This window comes from Anopheles maculipalpis, chromosome 2RL, assembly GCF_943734695.1.
Source record: "Anopheles maculipalpis chromosome 2RL, idAnoMacuDA_375_x, whole genome shotgun sequence".
NCBI lineage: Eukaryota > Metazoa > Arthropoda > Insecta > Diptera > Culicidae > Anopheles > Anopheles maculipalpis.
In genome coordinates this window covers 37,498,476-37,525,755 of record NC_064871.1, presented here as the reverse complement: position 1 = coordinate 37,525,755, position 27,280 = coordinate 37,498,476, and the positions used below count along the sequence as shown (strand labels likewise).

Genomic DNA, 27,280 nt, shown 5'->3' with positions numbered 1-27,280 from the left:
ATAAATCGTTCTAGTTTTACTCAGCATTTATGCTAATGATTCGTGCTTGTAGGTTGGGATACCTTCCACATAGCAGTAGAAAATTAAAATACAAAAAAACACGCTTATGTGCTGCTGATTTAAAAAAAAAAACACACTCCACTTTACTGGCAGACATTCCACCAAAACGGTGATAAAATTTGGATTTTTATTCGGAATAATTTATGAAAAATTTATGATAAAATCCATACTATTTCCATCGAACCATTTTTTCCAACCAACTCTCTAATGAGCCGTTGACATGAAAGATACATCAACTTCACCCGAGTCACCGAACATAAACATCAGTCGGTGCATTCAATCACGCTGCACAATAAAACTCTCCCCTCTCCTTTTGGGACCATTTTTTGCCGCTTATCTTTCCACCCTGTAGCCTGCCGCATGCATGAAATTTCCTGATGCAAGAGATCATTAGTGATGTGCGAAACGGGCAGAGTTGGAAAAAGGCGGGAAAAAGGGTGCTTTGCTTTATTTACTTTTTCCTTTTTGTGTGGCGTATTTTTGTGACAACCGACAACGCCCATAACTCCCGGTAAGGCTCATAAATTTACCCATCATCAGCAGCCGAGTGTCTGAATGAATGCCCTCGATCAATGCCGCAATGCCACGAATTGTGGAGTGAGACGCGGTCGTCGATTGTTTCATCACAATGATTAATTGCTCGAACGTGACCATCGGAACATCGGAACCGTGTTCACAGACAAAGCGGAAGAACACTCGCCCGATGGGGTGTACCATCGTTTGTCGAAATAAATGAGATGGTTAATTGGAGGTTGGTCTTTCCTCATATCGCTAGTTTGCAACAAATTAGCTCTGATGGACTCTAATGGGGGAGCAAGTCGAAATTGAGAAAGAAAATAGAAATTTGACAGGTGTTTTAAAAGGATTGCGAACAATATTCTATACTCAACTCAACTTCAATGATCAATTTATAATTTCACTTCAATGAAACAACATATTTTGAAACAATTTACATATGTACCGTCAACATCAACCAGATCTACGAAACGCCCATGTTTAAAAAATCTTAAACAATATGTTCTCAACGATGCTATAAGAATTTTTCACGCGCATAAAAGCCTCTTTAAGCTTAATTAAAAGACATAAATTAAATCCAATGTATCTTCCTAACATGTACTTGGTGGTGCAGCTCTATCCATTCTGCACAAATCTTCACTTCAAACACACACATATGCAGTATTATTCTTGAAAAAAAGAAAGCCAAAGGCAAAAACCCGCTCGTCCTATCTTCCCAAAGTGATATTGATCCAACCCACCCCAAATAGCAAGTTACTGGCACGTGTGTCTGTGTGTTGAGGTGTCGTGGTGAAGTGGCATCTTTTTCACCTTCCACCTGACGAACCTGCTTCTTCAAATACCTGCCACTGAAAGGTTCGCACCTGCAGACCTTCGTTAGTGCAGACAAATGGTTCTAAATGGACGATAAAGCCATCGCCTCTGCTGTCAAGCTAAGGTAAACAGTTCACCTTTCTCTCGCAGCCTAAGAGACACACAAAACCACCTTTCGGAAAAGAAGGCTTCCCAAAGCAGTCAACCTAACAAAGCATTTTCTCCCCCAAACGGATCCTTTTTTCTCTCGTTGCGATCGAAGATGATGTGATTTCATTTGTGGCTATTAGTGTCCAATTTTGAGCAAATTTGCGTTTGTTTGCATACCGATCGGATGTGATCGTTGGGAGTTTTAGCAGCTACACAAAGGGTATCCATCGCTAGATAGCATTTTTTTTTTGTTGCACATACAGAAAGGATATAGTAAGTTTAAGCTAGCGGAAAATTCCTTAAACAGACTGGCCTGTATCGTTCAACAAGGGTCCGGCGCGTCTGCTGGCTTCAAGAAATTAATCCTATTTCATCAAATTAAATGAAGTATCGGTGCTGGAAGACGGCAGGACACAAGCGATACAAGATGCTTGGAAATACCAACCGAAAAGAAGAAACTGGAAAAGCTTGTTTCAACCAAAAGCAACAAAAATAGAGGAGGGAAAAGCAAGGCAAGTTTGTTCCATTTGCTTCCTTTTGAATTTTTAATCGACCGACGCGGTTTAAGCCTGCCCCGTGAATTGGCAGGATATTGAAGGCAACAGCTTCTTAATTTTCGCACCATTTAAATTCAATCGCTTCGAACAAATTTCCACCCACTTTGCCGACACGATAGGTTTTTGGCCCTATTTACGGGGCTGCGTTAATAGGAAGTGCTTTTATTGGAAAATTTCAAAGCAAAAAAAAAAAGATAATTGAAATTAGATTATATTCTGATGGTGTTTTGAGATCTACCCCTGTTCAAAGCTGTTCAAAGTGGTTGAAGCGAACTGGTCAATCTACAAAGTTGCATTGTTTTAATGATTCAAACAGACTGTTAAAGTGGCTTTACAGAGAGCGGTTTGCTTCCTGCCAACTTTAAAAAAGACTCCACTCCCAAGCAAACGGTGTTTGACTCGGCTTGAGATTACAAACAAACCAGAAGGAACTTTTTCGTTCTTTTGGTGCTTTTCGCGTTTTGCTTTGGTCAGACAATTTGTACCGCAAACCAAACAAATGGAAAAAAAGCACGCAACAATGCCTCAACACTCAACCAGTATGAAGGCAAATAGAAGTCAAACGATGCAAACGAGTGGCTGAATTTTAAAGTGTTTTTCACCTTGTTTGGGAAACATTTTCCACAAAACGCCATGCTGTTCCGCATGTTCACCTCTATTCCCCGTAGAAGAACGAAGAGAACTTCGCAAAGATTAACCGTGCAGATTAAACCAACCTCTTTACTCACGTATTGTTTTCCGTGGGCTGTTGTTTTGTTCTTTTCCGTTCTATTATTTTGAAGTGGTTTAAGGAAATCCTATACCCGAAGGGATTACACTGCCGTTACCATCCCATGCCAAAATGGCATCGGTATCGACCGAAACAAATAGGATCTCGAAAAACCGAATCATTCTGAAATGTTAATACGATTCAGAAATGGGCAGTGCCGCTGTTGTCGTTCGATTTGCCTCCTTCGCACCAGTACGTGCCACACTGTGTGCAGTCGAAAAACGGACATCCGGTACGGAAGCCTGCTCACATCGAAAGCATTGGTCGCAGAAGCGGCACAGAAGATAAAACGCAACGTACGTGCCATTGGGTGCGATAATATTCTCTGCCTTTCTTGATTTCGATCCTAAGGGCAGCAGACGCTGGCGCTGGCGTTTGCTGGACTGGAGGACCACGAAAGTGCACGACGACATCCAGTGGTTCTGCCTTCTGCCCATTTGGGAGCCAAAAAAGCAGTGAACATAAAAGCATTTGTCCGTTTGCTCGATTTCGTAGCTCGTTTTCCGGTGTGTGCGTGTAGTAGGTATGTGAGTGTGTGCGAAGTATTTGCAATGAAAGTGAACTGGCTAGAAGAGTAATCAAAGTTTTTTTTTCTTGCTGGAAATGGGTAGCAAAATGGTGACAAAAGGGAATGATACTATGAATAACACTTACTCTGGGGAGGGGTACAGGGTTGTAAAATGCATTTATAACTTTTCGACGTGACGTTGGAATTTGTTTCGGTAGACTGAACAACACATTTGGAACTTTAGTTTGTGACTGTGTGATTTGTTGAGCGAAAATGCTATCGATAATAGTTTTGGAGCTGTTTGTTAGCTGGAATATATGATATGTAGACAAAAATTTCCAAACATTCATCCTGTCAAAACCAACGCTACGGTCGCTAAATGCTTACGGTGATATGTCTAGACTGGTGCGAAGTTCAAATCACTTTCCCGTCGAGATCGCTCAGCGCAAGATCGATACTCGACGTAGAGGATCGCCGTACCCTATTTCGCGCCTCTGATCCGTTTTAATGCATTTGCCGTTAATTCAATGTCGTCTCTGATCGACACCAACCGGGTATAGCGTGCCCCGTGTTTTTTAATTGTATACGCGGTGTGCGACACACTCCGTGTTAACTTATCTCATCCACGTTTATTCATGTCTTGTGCACTTTTTGTATAGTTCCGTTTCAAGGTGACCTCTCCCGGTCTGTTGAAAATAAACCAAATTTACAAATATACAAATAAAGTTTTAGGCAAGCTCCAGCATTCTTTTGGAAATCTGTGGTACAAATTTTAAGACTCACATTCACAATGCGTTGTTGATTATGACCATTCTAACTAGTATATTTATTTAATTTAGTATGACGACTCAACGCCGTATTGTTAGCTAACTAATATATACTGGATATGTTTTTGATGTTTAAAAAGCACTGAAAACCCTGGACGGCAAAAAATACAAATCTTCTCTAATGATCATCTGAAGATTTTGGTTTATAAAATTTAATTTCCTTCAAGCTCTCACGTACGTACAGAGAGACAGCCCTGTCGGAATACCATTTTGACCACCCTTCGAAAATTATTACAGTCTTTTACATATTTTTAATGTTTTTATTGCTTATTCTTGAATGAATAATTTTTCATAACTACAGTTCATCCAAGTACTGAGCTTATTGCAGGAGGAACGTTGGTTTGTATTTAATGATAACATGATCCTAAATTAAGTATGCTAAAAAACCCGTTGATGTGGAATCCAATCGTTAGTTAATTTTTGTTTACTACAAAGTTAGTTTATTTCTTGGCTATTTTTCGTCTTTAATTTGAATCAATGATCTAAAATCAAGTGTCTAATTTTCACGGTCAACCAAACTGGTGACCGTGTACTGGAAAAAAACGACATGCAAATTAAATTTGTATTACTTGCGGCACAAGTCGTACGCTTTCAAATTCCCACAGCTTTACCCTCAACCCTTCAAGCTTCTGCTTTTTGCCCGCCACACACAGCTCCTGATAATCAGATTACACATTTCATCGTTCGGATTGTAATTGAGAACGAAAACGCACCCAAGAAAGTGCACCTTTGGGGTGGGGCAGTACGAAAACACAAAGCGTACCCACCTAGGCTGTGTCCCTGACCCGGAAAACGGAAATGTCTCTGTCAAAGGATTACACCATTTTTTGTCCCTTCTCAGTAGGTGGGTGGGGTTTCCAAATGGACCAACGTATTGCACTTGGAGAAAGTGCGAACGACCACAACGAGCTGTCACGTTACAACACACAACGCTTATTACAACGTACAAGCCGTGTTTAAGTAAAACCGTCGCGTCCCGGGTTGCTAGACTAGGCCAAACGTAGAACAAACATCAATCATTGCCCTGAAAAACAACAAACAACTAACAGGAATCATTCTAATCATTCATCGATCGCGTGTCGCATGCAACATATTTGATAGTAGTTTGGCCCGAGTGTGAGCAGAGCGAAGCAACACACATCCTCTTTAAACGCTGAACGGAAATCCGGAACAAATCAACATGCGGCACTGCTATTTCCATACCATATTCATTTATCCGATGGTGACGATAATTAGCCGGAGCTCAGAACCAGCCTTTAATTAGCTATAATTATTAGCCTCTTTTTTTGTTCTGTCGCTTTGATTTCATTTCCGTTCATTGTTGCTGGTTTGGGTGATTAATGAAGGAAGGTGGTTGGGAGAATGGCATTGACAAATTGGCAGGATCGACGCTTCCTTTACCAACAACGAGGGTAACAAAATTAAGGTAAAAATATCACAGAAACAACCGATGCTACCAGGCGCTTCTGATAGCGAAAGCAGAACTTTTGACAAGCAAAATTTGACTTTCCATGCCGCTTCCGCGATGGTGTCCTATTTCCAAACGTTGTATCGATCGAAACTTTACCAACAACTTCTACAAAACACAAACCCAAATCCCCCGCCTCATCTAGTAAAACCGATCATTTTTTTTATGATAAATTTACCTGCACTGGAACGGGGATAGAATGGGCAGGCCGATTCGATTCGATAGCGTATCGTGAATATTGAGCTCCTGGTGAATCCATTTTGTGATAAACTATACAAGGAACCGTAACTCTGGCAAAGTTTGGCATTCAATACTGTTTCGACACGGGTCATCTGCTGCTGCTGCTGCTGCTGCCGTTGTTCGGGAATACCCATGGGATAACGTGATGTTCGGGCCAATAATGACATTCAGTAGACCGAAAACGAGCTTCGTTGAACCCGGACACTACGATGAGATTGAACGACATCGAGACGGTTTTCGTTTTTTGTTTTTGGGAATGTTCCACTCAAAAGGAAATGCGGTACTGCTACAAAACAACGAACCATCAGTAGTAGCAGCAAATGGAACGATTACTAATAATGACCAGGGTCGTTCGTTCGATTTGTTCTGCAACAAGCAGACAGTGTCAGTCTTTCGTTGTACTGGCCGTTGATGCTCTGGGATGTGTCGTGACATTTGCATAAAGCTGAAATATCTGGGAAAATGAAATTGGGTTGATGTATAATTGAGTTGAATTTAAGCACCAAGGAGTCAGTATTAAAGGTACGACAGGCAATTGTATTCACGTAATCAAGTGTAAGTCTTGCTTTTGGTTGGTTTAAAAAGAAAGCATACATTTTTGGTTTGAATGAAAAATGAAGCAACAAAGATGTATATTTTTTAGCAACTGCTAAACAAACTATAATTTTTATGCTTCTGATTAACAAGAAAAGGACAAACTTTAAAGTTGGTGGATAAAATTGTAAGCAATAATGTATGCAATGAAATAGAAGCAAATCAAGTATGTTTAAATTACGCCACGGGGTTTTTGCATTATTCTATTTTTTCGATCTCTAACGTTATTATGAATTTATAGAACGTATTCAAAATCCTTAAGTGGAATTTATATCATTTCATTCTATCACATAAATAGCACATAAACAGGAGATAATGAATCGTTCTTTTAAATCTTTTGAATCACTCAGTTGAGTTTTTCAAATCGATATTGGAATATTTTAAGCTTTTTATGGAAATTTACAATCATAGTTGATTTCATTACCTTGTTTGAATAATCGTAAAAATTAGGTTATGATGCCGGTTATATAAAATAAGAATATTGATGAAGAGTGACTACCCATTTACGGGGTTTAGCAAGTCTAGTGAGTAATTCGATGGCCCGCGTGACCTAGTAGGTCGTTAAGCCATGAAGAGGAAAAATAAGAAGAAGAGCATTGATAAATTTTAAAATCCGAAAACAGATTTTAAAGATTTGGTAAGACTCCTCTTTCCTTTCTTCAACCTAATCTTTTATAACGAACGTGCAAAGAATGAGTTATTTTAGAACAAATAACCAATTATGATGTAGAATATGCTTTCAACAAATTTTTATACGACCATACTTAGTAGAAGTACTATTGATGGGATCGAAATCGGACTTAAAGATAATATTACTTTGTAGCCTGTCACTATTTGTTTTGATATGATCTGTTTTGCAACACATTTTTGTACGTTCAATTTTATAAACATTGTTTCGTCCGAACTAAATCGATCATCGGTTAAAGGTTAAAGTTGTTGCAAAGTAAATCGTATCGTTGTCACATTCATAGCCAATTGCTTATTCCGCTTTTCCCTTGGGCCCGACCGCAGTTCATTAGCTGAACGATCGAGTCAAGCTTTTATTAACCACGGATGATTAATGAGATTACTGCCTGTGGGCTATCTTCGGATCAATTATCTGCCTGCCGAAACGGTTGGCCGGCCCGGCTTAGTGGCCAACGCCATCTCGAGAGAGAAGATTGTCCCATGACGACACGCACAGCGCCTGCAAATCAATGCTGGTTGCTACTGTTGCTACAATGCTGCTTTCCTTTTGGTTTTCCTTTCACTTGTCTCACGAAATTAATCCCAATCTTACGGGTATTAGCGACCAAAATGAACAAACAAACAACGGATTGTCCGCAAAATCGTGCAAAGCATTTAGAGGTTTAGCGTTTTTACGCCTTTCTCCGTACTGACTCACTGATGCCAGATAACGAAAGGAGCTAACATTGTGGCCGAGGTCTTACCGTTTCGCTCATGCTAGTGTAGTTTTTTTTTTTTGTGAGTTATTTTCTTTTACTTTGCTCGTTAGTATTTCAGTCCCTTCTCAAAACATGCCACGATATCATAAATTTTGCTTCAAGCAGCAGCACCACTTTGACTAAGACCGTCGTTCCTTTTTTTTCCTACTTATACTTGAAACCTTCTCTTGACCTTCCACATTGCGTTGAACAATCCAGAGTCTTTGTGGCTGTTTAACGTTTTTTTTTGGTTTGTTTTGTCTTTTTGAATCTTTTTTCGCACTTGTCCGATTTTTGTACATGAGCTACTTTTTATACGAGAAGCCTTTGGTTTCTTTTTCTTGTTTGTTGCGTTGGTGTATTGCCTCCCACTCCCATCAGGTTGTCCTGGATGGGTTTTTTTCCGCTTTGTAATCATATTAAATGAAATAATAAATTAAGATAAGTTGCAGCCCCAAAAGGTTACCTTTCGCAATTCTGCCAGTTTAATCCACTGCCTCATCCTAAAATAATGTTGTTTTGCAGTGTGAAGAAAACGTAAGCCCGTAAGCTCGAGAGGCAAGCGTAAGAAAAATGGGAGGTGAAATGGGAAGCGCTTCAGCGTATTATAAAATGGCCATAGGTAAAAGGGTATGTCATCTCACTGCAAACTGCTTCCTCTAGCTTCCTTTTCTATAGACAATTTGTTTATGCTTTGCTACAGGAATTGTGCCTGTTTCATTTTATTTTCTACCAAGTTTTCCCAGTAGAACTGCATCAAGCGAGGAATTTGTGGCTGTTTTCGTGCAAAAGGAAAGCAGTTCCCTTTTTAAACATTCTTTACGAACTATAAAGTTGATGTGCACTCGTCCTCCATACTTTGTGTCCACCTGCTTCACTAAATTTTGCTCGAATTTATCTTCCCTAGCTTAGCACGTAAAATGCTGGCACGGGAGACGTACTTACGGTATAAGAACACCGAAAAAAAAGCCACTGTGCAGGTTGAAGCTACCAGCATTTGTAAACGGTACGGCAAGTCCTGAAACGCTGTCAAAACAAAAAGTCTCCTCATCCGACATCTGTCTGATGTTTTTCTATAATTTATGGACTTGAAAATTCATTCTATTATACGTTTTCCAAAGAACCGTGCATGATGATAGCACCAGAATCTGGCTCACTAACTATTTCGCGCGTTTTCGCTTAAGTCCACCACCGACCGTGCAATGTTTTCCAGCCAGGTGTTTACAAGCTTCCTAAGCCCGAAAGATGGAATTTCAAATGCGCATTACGGGTGTGGTGGACTTCTGTTAAGTTGCTGAAAGTCGTTCGCATATTTGCAAGCAGAAATATCTTATTTAGTGAAGCGCAGAAGCAACGGCAGTGATAGAGCCATTGGCTGTGCTTAAGCGAACTGCCGCTGTCAGTTCAGTGGTGCATTAATTATGTTTCGCTACAGTCACTTAGTGTGGCTGTGTACAATGAAACCTTTTTGTGGCATTGTGTTGATGTGCTTGCCAAGAAAGTGTTATCCTTTTCATTACTTTCAAGTGAGATTTTCAAGTGTTGCCGTAAGGAAATTAAAGCGGACAAACTTAACCCTCTGATACACATTTTCTCTACCCAATTGCTTACAAAACATTCATCCACAAATCGGAAAAGTTTTCTCATTGATTGGAATTTATTTCATCATGAGTCTCCCTTCCTTTATCTCAAGATGTATAAACTTTATCTCATCGATTCATGCTAATCTCATTAACATACCAAAACCTCAAAACCTCCCGGATCTACGGCTACCGATGCGTGCAGCGAACCGTTTCACAACAGCAAAACCGGAAACACTTCCCAACCTTCGGCAGTAATGGGATTCGTTATTGTCCTACTTAAAAATTGTCCTCGGAACCGGAAGCACAATAAAAAAATGTCTCCCAGTGTGTCCGACAGCCCACCCTACACCATCACACAAACAATGCAAATCTTCGCGCAACGATCAGCATTATACATTTATTGGATACGGTACTGCCATTTTATGCTGTCGGTTGGCATTTTCGCCACGTCGACACTTTCGGTGCACATTGGGCGCCCAGTGTTGGACGTGTCACCACTCGCACAACCACGCAAAGTGCACCGGCGTTTCTCATTTAGGTGTGGCGAGCTAATGGCTTTATCAAGATGATGCCAAAGCCGTGGCTGTAATGCAAAGCATGCCGAAGTTTTCTTTGCTGGTTTGTTCATTTACTTCGAGATGATCTTTTTCGAGCGTGCACTACATTAGGCAGAGCGATTAGAAATGATAAATGAGCCGGTTGGAGCGAAACATTGGTCAAGGGTCGTAGTGGAAATGTATTTAGCTAGCAAGGCGTCTAGATGATAATGACTGTGGGTCCTGAATTTCGTAAACTACAGCCAATGGCCGACTCGGTCGCTGTTGATTATACTAGCTGCATTAGTTCACTTGGTGAAAAGTGCAAAGAAGTGGCTAGACTAATGCAATGTTCCTTGTTTTAGCTAATGATCCGTACCTGAGAGAACTACAACATGGTAAACACATTTGTTTTATGTTCAGTTGCAATTAAGGAACTAATTTTTTGTTAAAAGTGAACAAAAGATAATATCTAGTACATTCATCAACCAACTTCAATGTTTCAAACTATTCTGGTCGGGAGAGCGTTTTTGTTCAATTTAAAATGAGTACCTGTGTGTTGCTTAATATTTTTAGCTATTAGCTATATACCGAATGCAAAACCAATTTTCAATTCCCGGCCAAAGTAGTGTGTAATTTGATACTGCTACAATATTATAAATGGTAACACATTTTTGAAGCAAGTTGATGTTTACTTCTTTATGCTGTGCTTTCGTACGTACATCAAATGATAGCCCCATTGGAGATCATAATTCCCTCATCGACCAAGATGCTCGATACGATTGCCATAAACCATCTTTTATGTCTTTATTTTGCACCTTCGTGTTATCCGTATTATGTTCGAATGCTCCTACACTTCTACAGCAGAAGGTGCCAGAAGTGTAGTAGAATCCTTTGCTGCTCAAGCATCATTAAAGCATACTTTGTAATGCGCACACATAGGTTGTGTCAGTAGTAACGTTCAACGTGGTCATACGTGTGTGCAATGAGCATTGGTTCGCGTTTTCATGCGTTTATCGCTTGAGCTTAGGATAAACAGATCCAACAGCGAGCTTTTTCTTTATATCCCCGTGAGACGTGAAAGTTTGTATTACAGTTGTTATTTGTTATATGGCAATTTTAGGGCACCATTTTAAAATAAGAAAGATTGGTATGGGATGTACAAAAATGTCAAGGCTATTATTTTTCAATACATTTCTGTAAAATAATTGATTGAAAATTTATCAGTCTTTTTTTGAGGAAGCTTCAAATAAACTAATTCTTATATATCTAAGCTGTTAAATGAAATCTGTTGTAAAACGAGTTACCCACTTGCTTCTGTTCATTGAATTAGTAGATGTCAATCCCATCCCAATCTTAATTACTTCATTAAATGAAGTTCTACTGAAATTATTGTAAATAAATTCTAAAAACCACACCATTAGCGGGTGTATTAAATCGTAAATACAAGCCAACGCATGCATTTTCCCTGCATGAAGACACACAAAAGCGAACTGTTTCACCATCAAATCCTAATGCTGCACACTAAGCACAACAACCGCAGCTGCTGGTTTCGGTGGCATTAAGCCGGATATCGTCAGCACGTTGGCTTCATCATCATCATCATCATGATCCATCAACCAGACCCGGGGTGAGAACCGGGAAACGTCACGCTCCAAACGCTAATGTTGCCAGTGCGTTGTTTATGGACCACACCGACAGACGGATCTGTTTAAATATGCAATGCCAGTTCCGGTGAGGGTAACGATTCAACCACACACCACACCAACAACATTCATTTACCCGCATCATCATCATCAACATCATCATGGTGGTTGCTTCCTGATTTCTGCCTTCCGGCTTGGTTAACACCCCTGCATGTCGATCCGAATGTCTGTACCATCGACAGGCACACGGTCCCGATTTGACGTCCCGAAGACACATCACGTCCGACATCTGTAACAAGGCACGCAGCTTACGGTGTTGCTTGTTTACGGTGCAACAGCTCCAAACACTGACTTAGTACGATGTCCTAAACCACTCACCCGGCATACCACTGTCTGGATTTACAGTTCCAAATCTTAGCCTGCACAAACTATTGGATTCGAGCTGTTTCTGCCATTTGCGTCTCAGGTCATAACACTGTTCTACCTTTTAAAACGGCTCCGGCCCCAACACAGGATAAACTTTTGGAGTTTTCTTCGAATTGCCTTAAAGCACACCGAAGTTTTTACCGATTCGTCAAGGGTGAAAGACCCATTTGCTTGTCATTTTAAAGGTGAGCATGTATTCCAGTGGATTACTTCTCATCCCGCTCGATGCCAATGGCGCAAGGACACAAAGATTACAATGTTTCGTTCGACCTTACCTAGGGCCAGGATAAAGCAGAAACTTTTGTACAAACAAGGCTACTACCAACATAAAACACTCAACCAGCTACCATAGCTGTGGTGTGTTTGTCTCCGGTGTGCTCGGTATTTTTTTGTTTATTTGCCACCTGCCTGAGACCCAAGTGGAAAATCCGTTTTATAATTTATTTTGTGGTGCAAAAGTTTTCATGCCTTCGTGATTTGATTGTTTGCTAACTTCAATCTTATCTCATCACCTCTGTAGCGTGCATAGAAGGCTACATTTTGGGGTGATGATGGAACTGGAAATGATTTAAGCTTTTTTTCGTGTAGGCTTGTCCCTGAAAGATTTTGCAGAAAATTTAATATAGGCATTTCTTGTGTTTGATTCTATACATTAAAAAATATTGTTAGGGTTTTAAACAAATCAAATCAAATGATTTCAAATTACAAGAAAAAAGGAAGTTGTTTTGAAAACATGAAACATAAATGCATAAATCAAATGCATGTTCAACTTGTCAGGATCATTAGTTTTACATTATCACGCTATGAATAAGAGCTTCCACCGTTCGCCGCAATCATTATATTTCATATTTTATCTTGCTCGAGAAATCTGTTTGACATATTGTAGCACGAGTAATTAAATTCTCACCAATCTTTGACATTTTATTTATTTATTCCCGTTTCTTGTACTCTATCTCTCTCTCTCTCTCTTCCCCTTTCTTTCACTCCACAGGAAAGTTATCCAACTCGTGATCATTGAGGAGGGCAGCTACGAGAAGGATGTCCTGCTGTACGTCAACCTGGGTGAACCGCAACAAATCGGAGGTAAATGGGTCGTATCTCGATTCTCAGATCCATCGGTTTTGTCTTCCGGTCTTCTGTGTGACATTTGCTGTTCCTCCGTTCCGTTCCATACGATTTGTTTCGATCTAAAATTGTTTTCTTAACTTCTCTGTACAATTTCTGTTGTTCCATTTCTTCTTCCCGTGACTATTTCCGTCGCCCGTCTCAAACGCTCTTCGTTTCACTATTGAAATGTATTATTCTTTGGTTTTTTTCCCACTCTGTCGGTAGGATTGTTCTGTTGCTAGTTATACGTACCACTACTACGGGCTAGTGTATTTGAAATCAGATTAGAGTCTGTGTTCTTTCGTCGTACTTGTTCGCTATCTCGCATATCCTCTCACAGTAGATGCTGGCTCTCAGGGATGTTGGCTTCAATCAGAAAATACTCTATTAGAAGGCATCGTGCATTTCTGTCTTACCAAAAATCTCTTGTTTGGCCGTATAAAACTCATTTCATTTCAAATTCAACCATGCTGACCGTGCTTCGTACCGTGTCTAAGCGAACACAGATGGTCCAATGAAAGATCAATTCCAGCGAAAGTGCTTGCGGAATTATTACCCACATCGAACATGATTTCCATTTTGACTCTTCAGCTTTTGGAGCATCTTTTCGGAACCCTCACCTTACGATATGACTGGTGGCAGTCCACCAGGAGCCAACCGAAACATTCGTATGGTGAAGCTATGCTAAGATGGTTGCGAACGCCACGAGTGACGACTTGTCGTCTGACTTGCTGATTTTATTCGCATACCGTCCCAAGAGTGCCCGCCGTACCGCAATGTATGACGTACCACTTTACAGTGTTTGACATGACACATCTCACACACCACGGCCATCCTGGTCGAACGTTTTGCTATGAATATATTATCCCATACCCGCCGGAAAGGATTTTGTCTCGCATGTGCGACGAGACGTTTGACGTGTCGTCCCTAAACGGGCCGGATCTTTGTGTACCTGTCGGTACGGTACACTGGACAAACATCCATACTCCCTGTAATCTATTCACCGTTCGTTAGTCAACACAAAAGAAACAACAGCGGCACGGCACAACCTGCGCTAAACCTCCCTTGAGCCAGCAAACCGGGATCCTTCAGATAAGAGAACACACCGTGCACAGAATGTTAATTTTTCCCATTTCCAAACCAATCCTTGGCGGGGTTTCGCTGGCAAATGGATCGGTCCGGTGTGACATATCGGCGGAAAACACATACTTCATCTCCTACCGTGAGCTTCTTCCCGATCTTGCACAACCCAACCGTGCCGAACTATATATGAAGACAACTTCATTAAACCCCGGTTACATGGCGGTATGGCGCGAAGTCGTTCACATGGGAAGGAAAACTGATTCCGCACCCAAAAGCGACCTGATTGGATTGAACAATAGAATCGAAAGGTGTCCTTTCAGCTGGTTTATTATCTATTTGAGCACCCCGAAACAGGTGCAATTTGACCATGAAAGATAGCGATATAAGCGTCATATATTTGGCATGTTCTGTATACGCGGCGAATATAGCCCAACATTACTGCTCACTCAGCATTGACTATGATTTTATTGCAAATATTGATCACTTTTTGGACTGTACTGTCTTGCTGACAGTCATTTATTCAATTTATTCCAATTCATACAAAATCGGTAAAAATATCCTGAATCGTTTCACCATAGCTTTAACAATCGTTTTCATTTCACGATCAATTTGATTTGATCTAAATACCAAACGAAACATCAATCTTGTTTGCTTCTTCGTGAGAGGAAACAATTGAATTATTGTTCCGCACAATGGTAAACAATGTGTACTATTATTATTATTATTGTACCTTCAGCCTCTACCATACAAGCATTTAAAACACCCACTACCGCTACAGCTTTGCCGCTCGTGGATTGCACTCGCATTTTAGCGTCCGTTAAAACCGACGATCGTGGATAAGATAAACATCCCATTACTCTTCCACTATCAAATATGCAATCTTTGCTCGTTTCCCGTGCCCATTGCTAGACAACCCCTGGGTGGGTGAGGGTACTGGGATTTGGCAAAGTTCAATTTCACAGTCTACACATTAAATCTTCGATTGTACCATACACAGAAGCCGGGGTAGATATTGTGAAAATAATCACTTCATAAAATTTTTTTTACACCAATCTAAACAAACACCGTCATTGGAAGGTGGCAGCTCACATACACATAGAATGGTAGATATTATGTGAGTTTTCTTCGCGTAACTGGCTCGAGGAATTCATGTTCTAAATCGCTGTATCGGTACAACAATGTGTTTATTTTCTTTTTTACCGATGTAAGTGATAGTTACGGGTAATAAATTTAAACTGCAAACAAATCAAATTTTTTTTTTTAAATAATGACGCTGGATCGGATTCTATCTAAATCAAACTCGAACAAAGCTTTGTTTAATGGATGCTTGAATGTACCCACAAGGAACGAATTCAGCAACCGCTTGGCCCTATATTTTTTTCAATTTAGCTGTGTGGGGTGTAGAAGCGGACTGATGCAAGGTTAACACATTCAAGACATTATAAGCATGTGATGCCAACTCTCTATAAAGTAGCAATCTGAGCCACATCTCCCTGAGACACGATTAAATCCCTTCTTTATCTCCATATCTTCTGATTTGTTGATGATGCTGTTCAAAATGAACGATTACCTCTCTTCTTGCTACAATCGTCCTCGGCCCACGGAACATTTGTTTGCCATCCATCTCCTCTACTCGGCTCAACTTCCCGCTATTGCGCTCGTAGTATTTCCCTCTCATTACTACTAGTAGTTCGTTAGGCGCGCGTAGAAGCATTAGTTTCGAGTTGTTTTATTTAGCCAGTAGAACATGTAAAATCGCCATGCCGCTAGGATAAAAGCCGACATACTTCAAAATGCCCCGTGTAAGGTATTAAGGTCGCGCGTAGAACGTTGCTGTTGTTATATTACGTGTGTTTCGGTAGATTTAGTATGGCTTAACTGGTTTTTCGTTGTTTCGTTATTCGTAGTACATTTACTGTTGATTTCGTATTATATAGTTTTCTCTCTTTTTCTTTTCTTTTCTTCTTTTTTGTCTCTTACATTTACCAATGTATATTCAACTAACGCTGCTGTTCAACTGCTGTTGTACTTAATTACTTCATCGACGATAACTGTTCTGTCATCATTATCGCCCTTCTTATGACTTCCACTGCTAACATAAACTCCTACTAATAATTTCTTCCTCGATATTGTTGCTAATTATTCGATGCTTACATATAATTTTGTAACGAAACCACAATCTTGTGTAAACTATTTCTCTACCTTCGTTTCAATTTTACAATCTCTTTAAAACCATCGCTCTTTTACCGATGTTTTCACTGGCTGTGATTGATGCTAATAATTGACAATGCACTGTTGCAATCTTACAATTAATTCTCCTTAATTTCATTCTCTCTTGTTGTCGCTTACGGCTTAACCACGAATGTATAAATCTGATACGATGAAAATTCTACCAATTTGTGCACGTAAATTTGTACCATTGTCCACGGTTCATCACTGAACCGATATGAATCTGCAACACGTCTACGGCAAATTCCGCATCACATGACAACCTGTATCTGAATCCGGCATGCATCATCTACTATTACGTGGCGCGTGTGTACAATGGGCCCTGTTTGCTCAACGTCCCGTAACATACCGATATCAACATCAAACTAAGCATCAACTTCAATCCTATTCTCGTATTTATCTTATCAATTGGAATTGGAAAACTTTAAAACAAATCACTGGCACACTTATGTGCCGGCTATTCTATTGGTATCGACTTACAAAAAAACATACACACATCCACAAATGAAAACCAAAAAAAAAAACCACAAACAACGGACCAACGCCATCGTCGGGCGATCATCGGATGTGGGCTGCAAAAACAAAACGAAAAACCCTGAAAAATTGTATAATTGGGATGCGATTGATACCTTTCGTTGCGCTTACGTGTCGGTGTTGTTTAAAAAAACACATTACGATGAACAAAAAAACAAAACCTATAACCACAATGTTTGACCCAACTCCAAATTGAACACGAATGTGTACGCAAAACATGTTGTCACTGTGCGCAATATTGATGGATGGCGTTTGTTTTGTAAGTAATACTTTCATTTCGTTTTTTCGTTTGTATATCTGCCACATTTTATTTATATTTTCTGAGCTTCACCTACCCGGATGTACACTGTTTTTTGCTATATTTTTTTTTCTTGCACGAATACACACCGCTTCCCTTGTTTCTTGCAAGCACCCCTTTTCGAGGAGAGCTTATTGTCACGGCTTCGTTGAGCTCCCTGTTGAACGGGAAGGCCTTTCTGGGAGACGAAATGCACTGAAGTTTATGTATTTGCATCACGATGCACCTTGCCTTTGTTTTTCTACGCCATGCTTAATCATTACTCATCAACGCTAGCGAGAGTATCAAAATCCCCTCCGTTCAGAAATTACAATATCATAACAACATTTAAATAAAAAAGTTTCTTAAAATAACATTCAATAATGAACAATAATTTAAAAAAATCCTATAGCACTTTGAATGCCGTGTCACTCAGAATGCGAGCACCGCTGTTACCAACAAAGAGTGGTTGCGTTTATTTAGTTTTGTCTCATGCACTCTTAACTGTGGAACGTAGTTGTGATAGGGAGCTGCATGATCATGCTTATAGTATGTGAGAGGGAAAAACAAAAACGATAAATTTGATAGTTCAAACGTGTTAAACACATACAAATTATGCCGTTAAACCTCAACTCACATTTAACTTTTGCTTTGCCCAGTGGAGACGCCTGGTTAATCTTCCATGGAGACGCCCAGTCGTTTACTAACTGAATGTCGAAAAAAAAACAAGCAGTGTTGTTCTCGCACATGCTCGCACATTTTTTTGTTTGTTGATTACTTGCCTCAATTAAAATTCTTTGCATACTAAAACCATAAATTAACGGAATCTACGTGTTCCCAATTTCAATAATGAACGTTCAAAAAAAACACCACCATCACACTCCAGGTAAATGAATTCCTTTTCATACCGATTGTTACCACCGTTTGTGCACTCTAGCTGTTATCCAACACGTTTACATCTTGTAGAGGTTGTAAATATATTGTACATATTATTTTAACTAATTTGACTCTAGCAATGTTATTCTGTTTTAGCGTTCCCCTGTTTGATTTGGGATGTATTTGTTTTACTCAGTACGATTTTACGTTCTCATCTAGTCACGCTTTGAACCACAAGCCTACAAACGTGCGTCATGTTTAGATTGTTGCGTGCTTTCTATGTTACCGTGATTTGCTATTTTATTTTTCCATTGTTCTAAGCTCCATTTTTCTCGATTGTTTTTTTCTAATCAATTTTTTAATTATTCATGTAGGTGAGCCAACCTCACCTTTTACGTCATAAAAGTTTTTATTAATTTTGAACAATGTGTTTTTTATCCATTTTTTCAAGAATTCATTTATTCATTTAAGATTTGTAAATATTGCAGTCACAAAAAATGTGAACCATGTTTGAATTTTAGCGCTTGCTTCATTCTGACCATCAGCAGAACCATTTTGTCACTGTGCTTCCATCCTCGTTTTGCATCTCATTTGACGTCTAGCTCGATGCTTTTTGCTATAGCAGTTTTTTCTTTTTTTTTTTGCATTTCATTTTGTTTGCTTCAGATTTTTTGTTTGTCAGTATTCTTTCCGTTGCAACAAATTGCTTTGCTTTATCAGAAAAATCAACAAAATCCTCGTCACGTCTTTTGCTGGCATACAATTTTGAGCTTTGCCGATATCCCACATCCCCTGTCACGGTTCCACAATTTTATCCATTTCAACACCAGCTATTGCTTTCCCTCTAGCACACAGAAACCAACACAGAAACATACACACATGCTCCAAATCCTTCTCGTTTACATATAATCGTGCAGTCGGTACCCTATCGTCCAACAGTTTCAAATGGGGATTTCATTTCTCTTCAAATCCATGCTGTTGTTGCACAATACCATCCTTTCTCAACCCACAAAAAATTCACAATCTAAGTCAACCGCAGAAAATTCAACAACAGCTACGGATAGAGAAAAAATTTTCTTCAACCCCTAGAATACCACCAAGGGAGCAAAATTTAGCTCTCACCCCCATGTGTTCCACAGTATGTTTTGCATTTATGTGCTCTTGTCCTGTTAGTGCTTGCCACGTACCAGTACGTCCTTTCCACACGCAAAGTGACAAGTAAAAGTTGTGCACTGTACAGTGCAACCAACCTTACCACAAAACACAATCACTTTGCTCGTTCCCATCTCAAGCCGAAAATTCACATCCTCCTACACACACCAACCCACACACACACACTTAAATTTTTCACTTGTGAAAACATCGAAAAACAACAACCCACCAAAATCCACAAAGTTAAATACAACCTTACAATCTTGTTTCACAGTTTTGCAAATCACCGTCCACGTCCGCTCTATTACCATGCCACTGTTTTGCCGTCTTTAGGCTGCATAAACAAAACCAAACAATAAAACACGTATACAAATTACCCAACCCCGTACGCCCATTGTCGTTGACAACCAACCAGAGCCACAGCAAATGCAAATGCAAATCAGTTTCTCCCAAACACCTTCTACCAAGCAGCAACCAATAACTGCGAAAATTATGCTCAAGCTATCGTTTCACTTTCCAGATCATTGTGTTTGTTTTTTTTTCTTTTTTATTTGACTTGACTAGATTGTATTCGTCTGTTCCATGTACCATGCGAAGTTCATGCGTTAAAAAAACTGTCTAAATTTTTCTTTTTTTTTGTGATTTTTTTCTGTTTTTTTTTTTTGTTTCATAAATATTATTTAGTTTTCATTTGGCTTTAGTTTTTTTTTTATAAGTTTATGTTTATATTCTATTTGTGCTTTGCTTTTTGTTAATCATTTCGTTTTTTTTAATGTTTTGTCCAAAAAAAAAACTATGTTCTTTTAATGTTAAAGTTTTCCTGTAAATTTTGTATCATTTTTTATAAACACTTTTCAGTCATGCAATTGACATTACAGCTGCCAACATGTTTTGCACTGGATACTAATTGATTTTTTCTTTGATTTCGTATTTTATTCTATTCGTCGAATGGACCGAACGTCACACTTCCGAATATCTGTCCATATCCATCCCGCGTACCATCAGATGATCATGTGACAGGTATCATCGAGGCGGCAGAAAGAAAAGCTCCCGAAGAGCTGACGGAAGAAGACAAAATGGCGCTGCTCGGACGGCCGAAGGCTGGTGATATTGTTAGGGCACAACTTAGGATAAAAGAAAGTAAAGAATTTAAGGTGAGTATCTTAAGCAATTTTAAATTTGTATTTTCATAGCTTTCTTTGATAGTACTGTGACAATTAATACACAACTTTCTTCAACGTCACACGATCGAAAAAAAAAAGTTACTTTAATCTTGCACTGCACCAAAGTTGCAATATCTTGCACAGACATAGATTCTCCTCCATTCTTAGTGAATTTTCAACTTTTTTAGTCCCTTATACCTCGGGCAGTAATACTTGCAGCATAAAATAAAACCAACACATTCTCTTCTGATGACAGTGCAAAAAGCTGCACTAATTCAGGGGATAAAACTACAATCACTAGCAGATTGCTCGATACTTGGAGCGGATTTATGGCACCGTTTGAATATTGCAGCCTTTGAATGCATCGCATCTCCCGATAGAGCTTTGTCAATTCACTCAACTGAGTTGCACCGACGTAAATGCGAACAGCGAACCAAAACTTAAAAAAAACAAACAAACCATCAAATTCTCATCACAGTACCACCTCCGCCTGATAGGTCCTGCTTTATCGTTATACATCTTGCTACATTACAGCTTCGAGTGGCACAAACACTTTCCGTACGTACTGTCTGCTTCACGAACAGTCAATTGCCGTCATCCTGGCGTGTAAAATGAATAGCCAAACTAAGGATGCCATCGCCACCATCATCATCATCAGCAGCAGCAGCGGCATCAGCGAAAACAGCAGAAGTCCTGTGTTCCCTGCGGGCATTTATTCGAGTGACTTTCGTGCAGGCGTCGAAAAAGTCAATAAAATATTTGCAATCTTTCCATCTGTGCTTTATCCAGCAGTGAGGCAAACTGCACTCTCGTACCCAGATCGCACTCTAGGAACGGCCGGGGTCGATGCACTGCGGGGATAATAATTTGGTCGTCTGTGTGTGAAGCGTGTGGCGCGATGGACGGGAGGTGCCAGGAAAATAGACGCCTTGTACCGTCTATTGGGCGAATGTTCTTCTATTCCGTTGATGAAATAAACCTCTTCGTTTTCTCTTCCATCCATTCAACGGGACGGAGGGATCCAATCGAGATGACCTAATTTAAACGATGTTTTCAATCGTTCTCGTTGAGGGTACGCTTCACTTCACGTTAAAGCAATGAAACTCGTCAGAGTGACTGAGCTTAAATACGGAGCCACGTACTTACGCTATTTTACTGCCTTTGATCGGTGCACATTGAGAGGCGGGACAAGCCATGCCAGATTTTACGCCAGACAAAGAAGTTTTAGTTGGTTCGCTGTGCTTGCTGGTCCTACTTTGCCATCTAGCATCACCATCAAGGATGCTCTTTAAAAAGCCTCTTCTTGAGATCAATAATGGTAATGAAGGGACCAATGGTTGTCGTGACATTGGCAGACGGTATTTTTGATACTTTTTTTTCGCTTCTTTGCTACACTTTGTCTAATTTGCAAGTTTGGCATGACTTCGTTCCGCTCGAACAAAGAGAATAAACTTGCAAAGCACAATTCGCTTCAATAAAGAAGAGCAAATATCGCAAGCGAACATACAGGCGGTTCTACTGACGGTACCAGTCGGTAAATGAACTGGTCATCCCATGGTGCACGGAAATTGTCCTATCCACTGGTTACGGATTTCCCCCGTATGAATTCACCGGCTCGCGATTATAGAAACCAACACCGGTCACTGCAATGGATAAGTAATTTTACTTTGTGCGGTTTCCTCTCTTTTTGTCCGATGGTTATTCGAAGGGACATCAGCAGCCGTAGTCAACCATGTCAAAGAATGTTAGCCCTGTTAGCTAGAATTTTCCTGCGGTTTACCAACCCAAAACCCTGTTCCCATCCAGCACATGGTGGGACCCGAATGTGGTGGCATTACTGGGACATACCAATTGAACGACGCTGATGATGATGAAGACGTCGTCGTGGTGAAAAAAGAGAAAGCTTTTGATCTGTGGCACTGTGGGTGGTTTCCTGTACGTCGTGCTTTTCCGTTTCATTAGTTCGAACGTTATCTTACCCATGAGAGGAAAAAAAAACCTAGCAAGTAATAGCATTTGATACGAACGCTTCCCACAGCGGAGTCGTAAACTTTGATGGCGAAAGTGAAGTAAAGCTCTTTACGACTTGCCTTCATCGATGTTTTAAAACGATGGTTTGCAAATTGGGTTTAGGATTATGGAAATGATATTTATAAACGATGACAAGTACGGACTTTTCTGCTCCTCACATTGCTCGCTTTGTTGAGAAATACACACAATCTCAAATGGAATGAAATCAAAGTTTTAACTTAATTCACCGAGAAAACAAACGGGGATAAGAACATCTATCCACAATCCAAATCTTTCATCATTCATTAGGGTAAGTTAGTAATCCTCTTAATTAGTATCAAAGTCAAAATATCACTAGGAAATTATTCGGAAGTTTGCATCCCATCTACCCGTCTTATGGTCGTACGGTTTGCATGAGTAACATTTTCTTTAATTGGATTAATGTGGCTTCGAGAAGATTTATTATTCCATTTGGAATATAATTCGATCGGACGTTTGTGACTAAAATTTTCATTTTAAAGTTGCTGTTGCCATTCAACGATTGCTTTCCCTTGAAACCTCTAGAATATCACTACAATAATCATTACACAGGACCATATAGCGAGGAGACGTCCTATTGGAATTAAATAAATAATAAAACAATCTTTAGACATGTTTTAGTTCCCTAGTAGTTACAGATGTCTCTTCTTCCGGGTGCAAACTTCTCACTGCAATGCATTTATTGAATGAAATATACAAAAAATAAAATAGCTTCCCACCTCAAGTTAGCTTCCCGAAAAGGGCGACACTCGTAAACTAATCCACTCGACTTTCTGACGCTTATGAACAATAAAAGTACATCCACAACCTCATCTTTTGTAGGTTTATTTAATCTGTCAAACCAACTTTTCAACCCAAACACAACCCATCCGTACCAGTCCATTTATTTGTCGTCTGCCTGTCGTGTCCGCACATTCGGCCACCGCCAGCAACGACACGCGTGTCAAAGTGAATCTGTAACAGTCCACTAATTATGCGCGACCCGCTCAGGATTGATTGCGGCGAAAGATGCGTGCTGAATCCACACGCCTCTTGGGAGCACCAGGGAACATCCCAAACGCCAACTGTCGCAAATTAAATTCCTACCTTAACTGGTCGGTTTTGTGCAAAACAAACCTCCAATTATTCATTCGTGAGCTTTCTGCGATTTGGAAGGAAACGGGCGTAACCGCATGGGAGGAAAATAAAACACGAACATTTCATTGCTCATTAAAACTTTTCACGATTTTCCCTCGGAGTCTCTGGTTGGCTTGCTGCCAAGAGAAGGTTTCCGGCCACTCGACGTGCTTTCTTCTGAAGGTCAACGGTTACGGGTTGGAGCATGCATACATTGTATACACATGTTGAGCCAATGAAGGAAGATTACCACTTCCACGGTATTAGGAATAAATTAATGGATTGAAAATTATCTTTTATGAAACATTTAAGTTAATGCTTCGTCGGAACGTTTTGCTTTTCATGTATTAATACATTTATTTTATTTGTTTTTATTTTACAGGTAAGTTAAGCCATCATTATACCTTACACCAACTACCACGAACAGCACCATGTAAGCTATGATCCTTGCTATCAGCGGAGCTTAGGGTAAGTGTATGTACTGCCATGATACCAGATTTTACCGTCTATTTATCTCATCTCAAAGCTGGAGAAAGTCTTCTAAATGGCCGCGAGCCGAGCAAATAAAAAAATATCAAAACAAATATTCCAACCATTTTATTTACACATATTAAAAGCATCATGCAAACTTCAATCATACTTTCAAAAAGTCTTTTTGATCCCGAGGATAAAACAGCACCAAAAGCTAACCTTAACATCGTAAGGTTAGTTGTATGGTCATTTTCACACCCGCTGAGCCATCCATCGAGCCACCCAGCAGCCACTATACGCACGGTGACAAAAGCTATCTTCGATTTTACGATTTCATCCATCGGCTTCAATTTCGAAGCCTGTATAGTGTTTGGTACGATGGAAAGTTTGATATAGTTAAGTTGAATGTGTGTGTTTCTCTTTGTTTGCGTCGGTCCTGTACCGCACAGCAGTCACTGTTTCGCATCCCTACCTCAGATAATCCGCCAAAGCTAAGAGAAGTAAAAATGTTCAATGCCTCGATTGGAGAACAAGGGTACAATATAAAAATCCCTGCTTTTTTTCTCTCTCTCTGATGAAAAGGTACACATATTTTACATCCAACTAAGGAAAACATTCAAGACGACCCAAGAGAGCTAACAAAAATGGTCTTGCCTTCTGGTTGGTCTTTCGCTTTCGTCAACCACTCGATAACAAAGTTATATTTATGGCAACGAATTCAATAAACCCTGACGGTTCGGTTGACATTGGGTATTTTGAGTGCCCGTTTTTCGGTGTGTTTATGTTTTTTGTTCATACTTTACTTACAGTCGCGTAAACCATTTCATCCATTTGGAGTTTCATACAACCGCGTGGAGCGCTCATCGTTTACAATTTAATTTTTATCCCTTTATTTTTCACTTGCCGTCATCTTCCGCTCAGCTTGAGATGACATACAAATGTCAACCATAAAGACATGATGCAATGCTTATTCAAGCTAAGGATACAAAAATGCGAATCATTTAGCTTATATTCTGTCAACAATGTTCTCTTTTAAAAGGAAAAAAACTTAAAGACCCGAAAAAACATTCTTACATATCCAACAACACTTCCGCATTCCTAACTTGATTCATTGCGCGGGAAATGGGCACATATTCTATCATAAGATACCTGTAATGACATTAAAGCTTTATTGCCAATCTAATGGCATACTGTTTGCCCCACCCGTTCGGCACCATGTCGATAAAAAGGATAAGGTGAAATCAAACGCGGTGAGCGAACGCATCTACAGTTTTCTCCGTTGCTACCGGGAAAGCGTCGGCACGAATGTTACGTTTTATGTTCCTCCATGGTTAGCATTCGGCAGGCATACTGGAACGTCACGGATGGAACCTGCTTCCGGGTGCAATCCCCGTAAAACGCCAATGTCACTCGGTTGCTTGTCGTGATAAATGCGGCAGCTTTATGATTTGTGCTTAACGGTAGACGACATATTTTTGTCGTTTTGTTTTCTTTTCTTTTTTTGCTTTCCCTTGTATGTGTTTACTTGCTGAATAAGGTTTTATGTGGTGTTACATGGGGTTACGGTGTAGATGGATGGATACGTTTGGCATTGAACGGTTGACAAATTTTTCAGCTATTGAACATTGAGCATGTTTTAGCAAAGGTTTGAAAAGTCTGGTATGATTTATGGAATTTTACATCAGCTTAAGAAGTTGAAATGTTTAATCATATCTTTAGAAAACCAGAACTTTTGTTGCTCTTTTATAACTAATTTATGAATTAAATCTAAGCATTATGCTCTATGTGAACGTTTAAAACCGATTTCTAGCATATGACTTCACTTTGACAGTATAATAATATTTTATATGTATAGCTTTGGGTAACCCACAGACCACAATTGTATCACAATCACGTTCTTTGTCTAATTTGCATAGCAAACATACACTTTTCCGGCTTGAAACTCAACACATTTGTGTGTGGCTGTGTGTCTTTCACCGCAAGAACAACTGTAATTGATCAATTGTGCGTAATTAAACGGACCATTTAGCGTGGTTAGCAGCATACTTCATTTCATTTGCGTTGCCCATGAATGATACCTGTTAAACTTCCATTTACCAAGCACGTCCAGTGTCTAGTAAATTCACATCTCCCAACTTTACTTCACCACTCGAAACGGCACACGACGGGAGCGCTCGTTTTTGGAGCGCTCAAATTGTTTGCTATGCTTTTTCTTTTTGCTCTTTGTCCAACCAACCAAACCAAGCCAACAAATTACGGTACTATTGTTTTACGACACAATCACCGAGCAACGGTCGCCGGCTGGCTGCCGGAATCGATCAAAGTTTGGCGCATGTACGAACGAACGTACGAGTGCGCCCAAAAGTATGCTTTTCGCACAACACCGTGCTTTTCAACGGTGTAACGGCCAGAATTACGCGGCTTATGAAAAGAACACCGATAGCCTAGAGACCGCGAACGGTAAATGGCCCTTACCGTACCGCGCCCATGCGCGAACTTTATGCTACAGTTATGTGCAAAGGAAGAATAAAACATGATAAACACAAATGTTAACGGAAGCTAGGTTCATGAATACTGCCAGCCAGGTGGTAGAGGAATGAACCGAAACTACCCAATAGAAATAAAATTTAATTCAATTTCTACTGTGCCATTTCTAAACGACGAATGAGTGTATTCCACCGTTGCCAATCGAAACGAGCCGTGCATATAACATACACATTCAAACACATTCGCCACAGCTCGAGTGAACAATAGGGAGAAGAAATATTACTTTCATTTTAATGCCGGTTGCAATTTTCCTTGGGAATACTTGTCCTTCCGCCAAGGTGCGCGTTCGGTGGCGCTAGGTGGCATCAGCACGCCAATGAATTGAAAGTCATTTCACAGACAAACTATAACACCGACACAAATGCTTCCCTCCTCCTACGGTCCTACCGGCTTTCCATTGATTTGGCCAATTTATCGTTCGCTACTCTATTGATTCACGCGGGCGTGTCCCAGCGCTGGGACGTGATGTCAGTTGGCTGTGCGAGCAACCTTTACCTTTCCTTCACTGGTGTATTCCACCTTTTGTCAAACGGTGAGGTTTGACGCAAAACTGCCGTCA

General features: G+C 40.1%; 3 protein-coding genes across 4 annotated transcripts in view; all 3 read left to right on the top strand.

Moving 5' to 3' along the window:
• LOC126559348 (uncharacterized) overlaps positions 1 to 15,758 on the top strand; it is a 164,006-nt gene extending 148,248 nt beyond the window's left edge. Inside the window, exon 3 of the mRNA XM_050215495.1 lies at positions 15,744 to 15,758. The gene's annotated coding sequence lies outside the window, so the exon portion shown is untranslated. The remainder of the gene's footprint in view (positions 1 to 15,743) is intronic.
• The window catches only part of LOC126559307 (uncharacterized), a 116,388-nt gene that overhangs the window by 41,353 nt on the left and 47,755 nt on the right, over positions 1 to 27,280 (top strand). The gene's annotated exons all lie outside the window — the stretch shown is intronic.
• The window catches only part of LOC126557015 (sodium/calcium exchanger 3), an 87,615-nt gene that overhangs the window by 29,166 nt on the left and 31,169 nt on the right, over positions 1 to 27,280 (top strand). Inside the window, exons 2-3 of one of the 2 annotated variants that reach the window (XM_050212650.1) lie at positions 13,109 to 13,200; positions 20,396 to 20,529. In XM_050212650.1, coding sequence (XP_050068607.1) covers positions 13,109 to 13,200; positions 20,396 to 20,529 — 226 coding nt within the window. Of the gene's footprint in view, positions 1 to 13,108; positions 13,201 to 20,380; positions 20,530 to 27,280 lie in introns of both variants that reach the window. The other variant, XM_050212649.1, reaches the window with a different exon arrangement.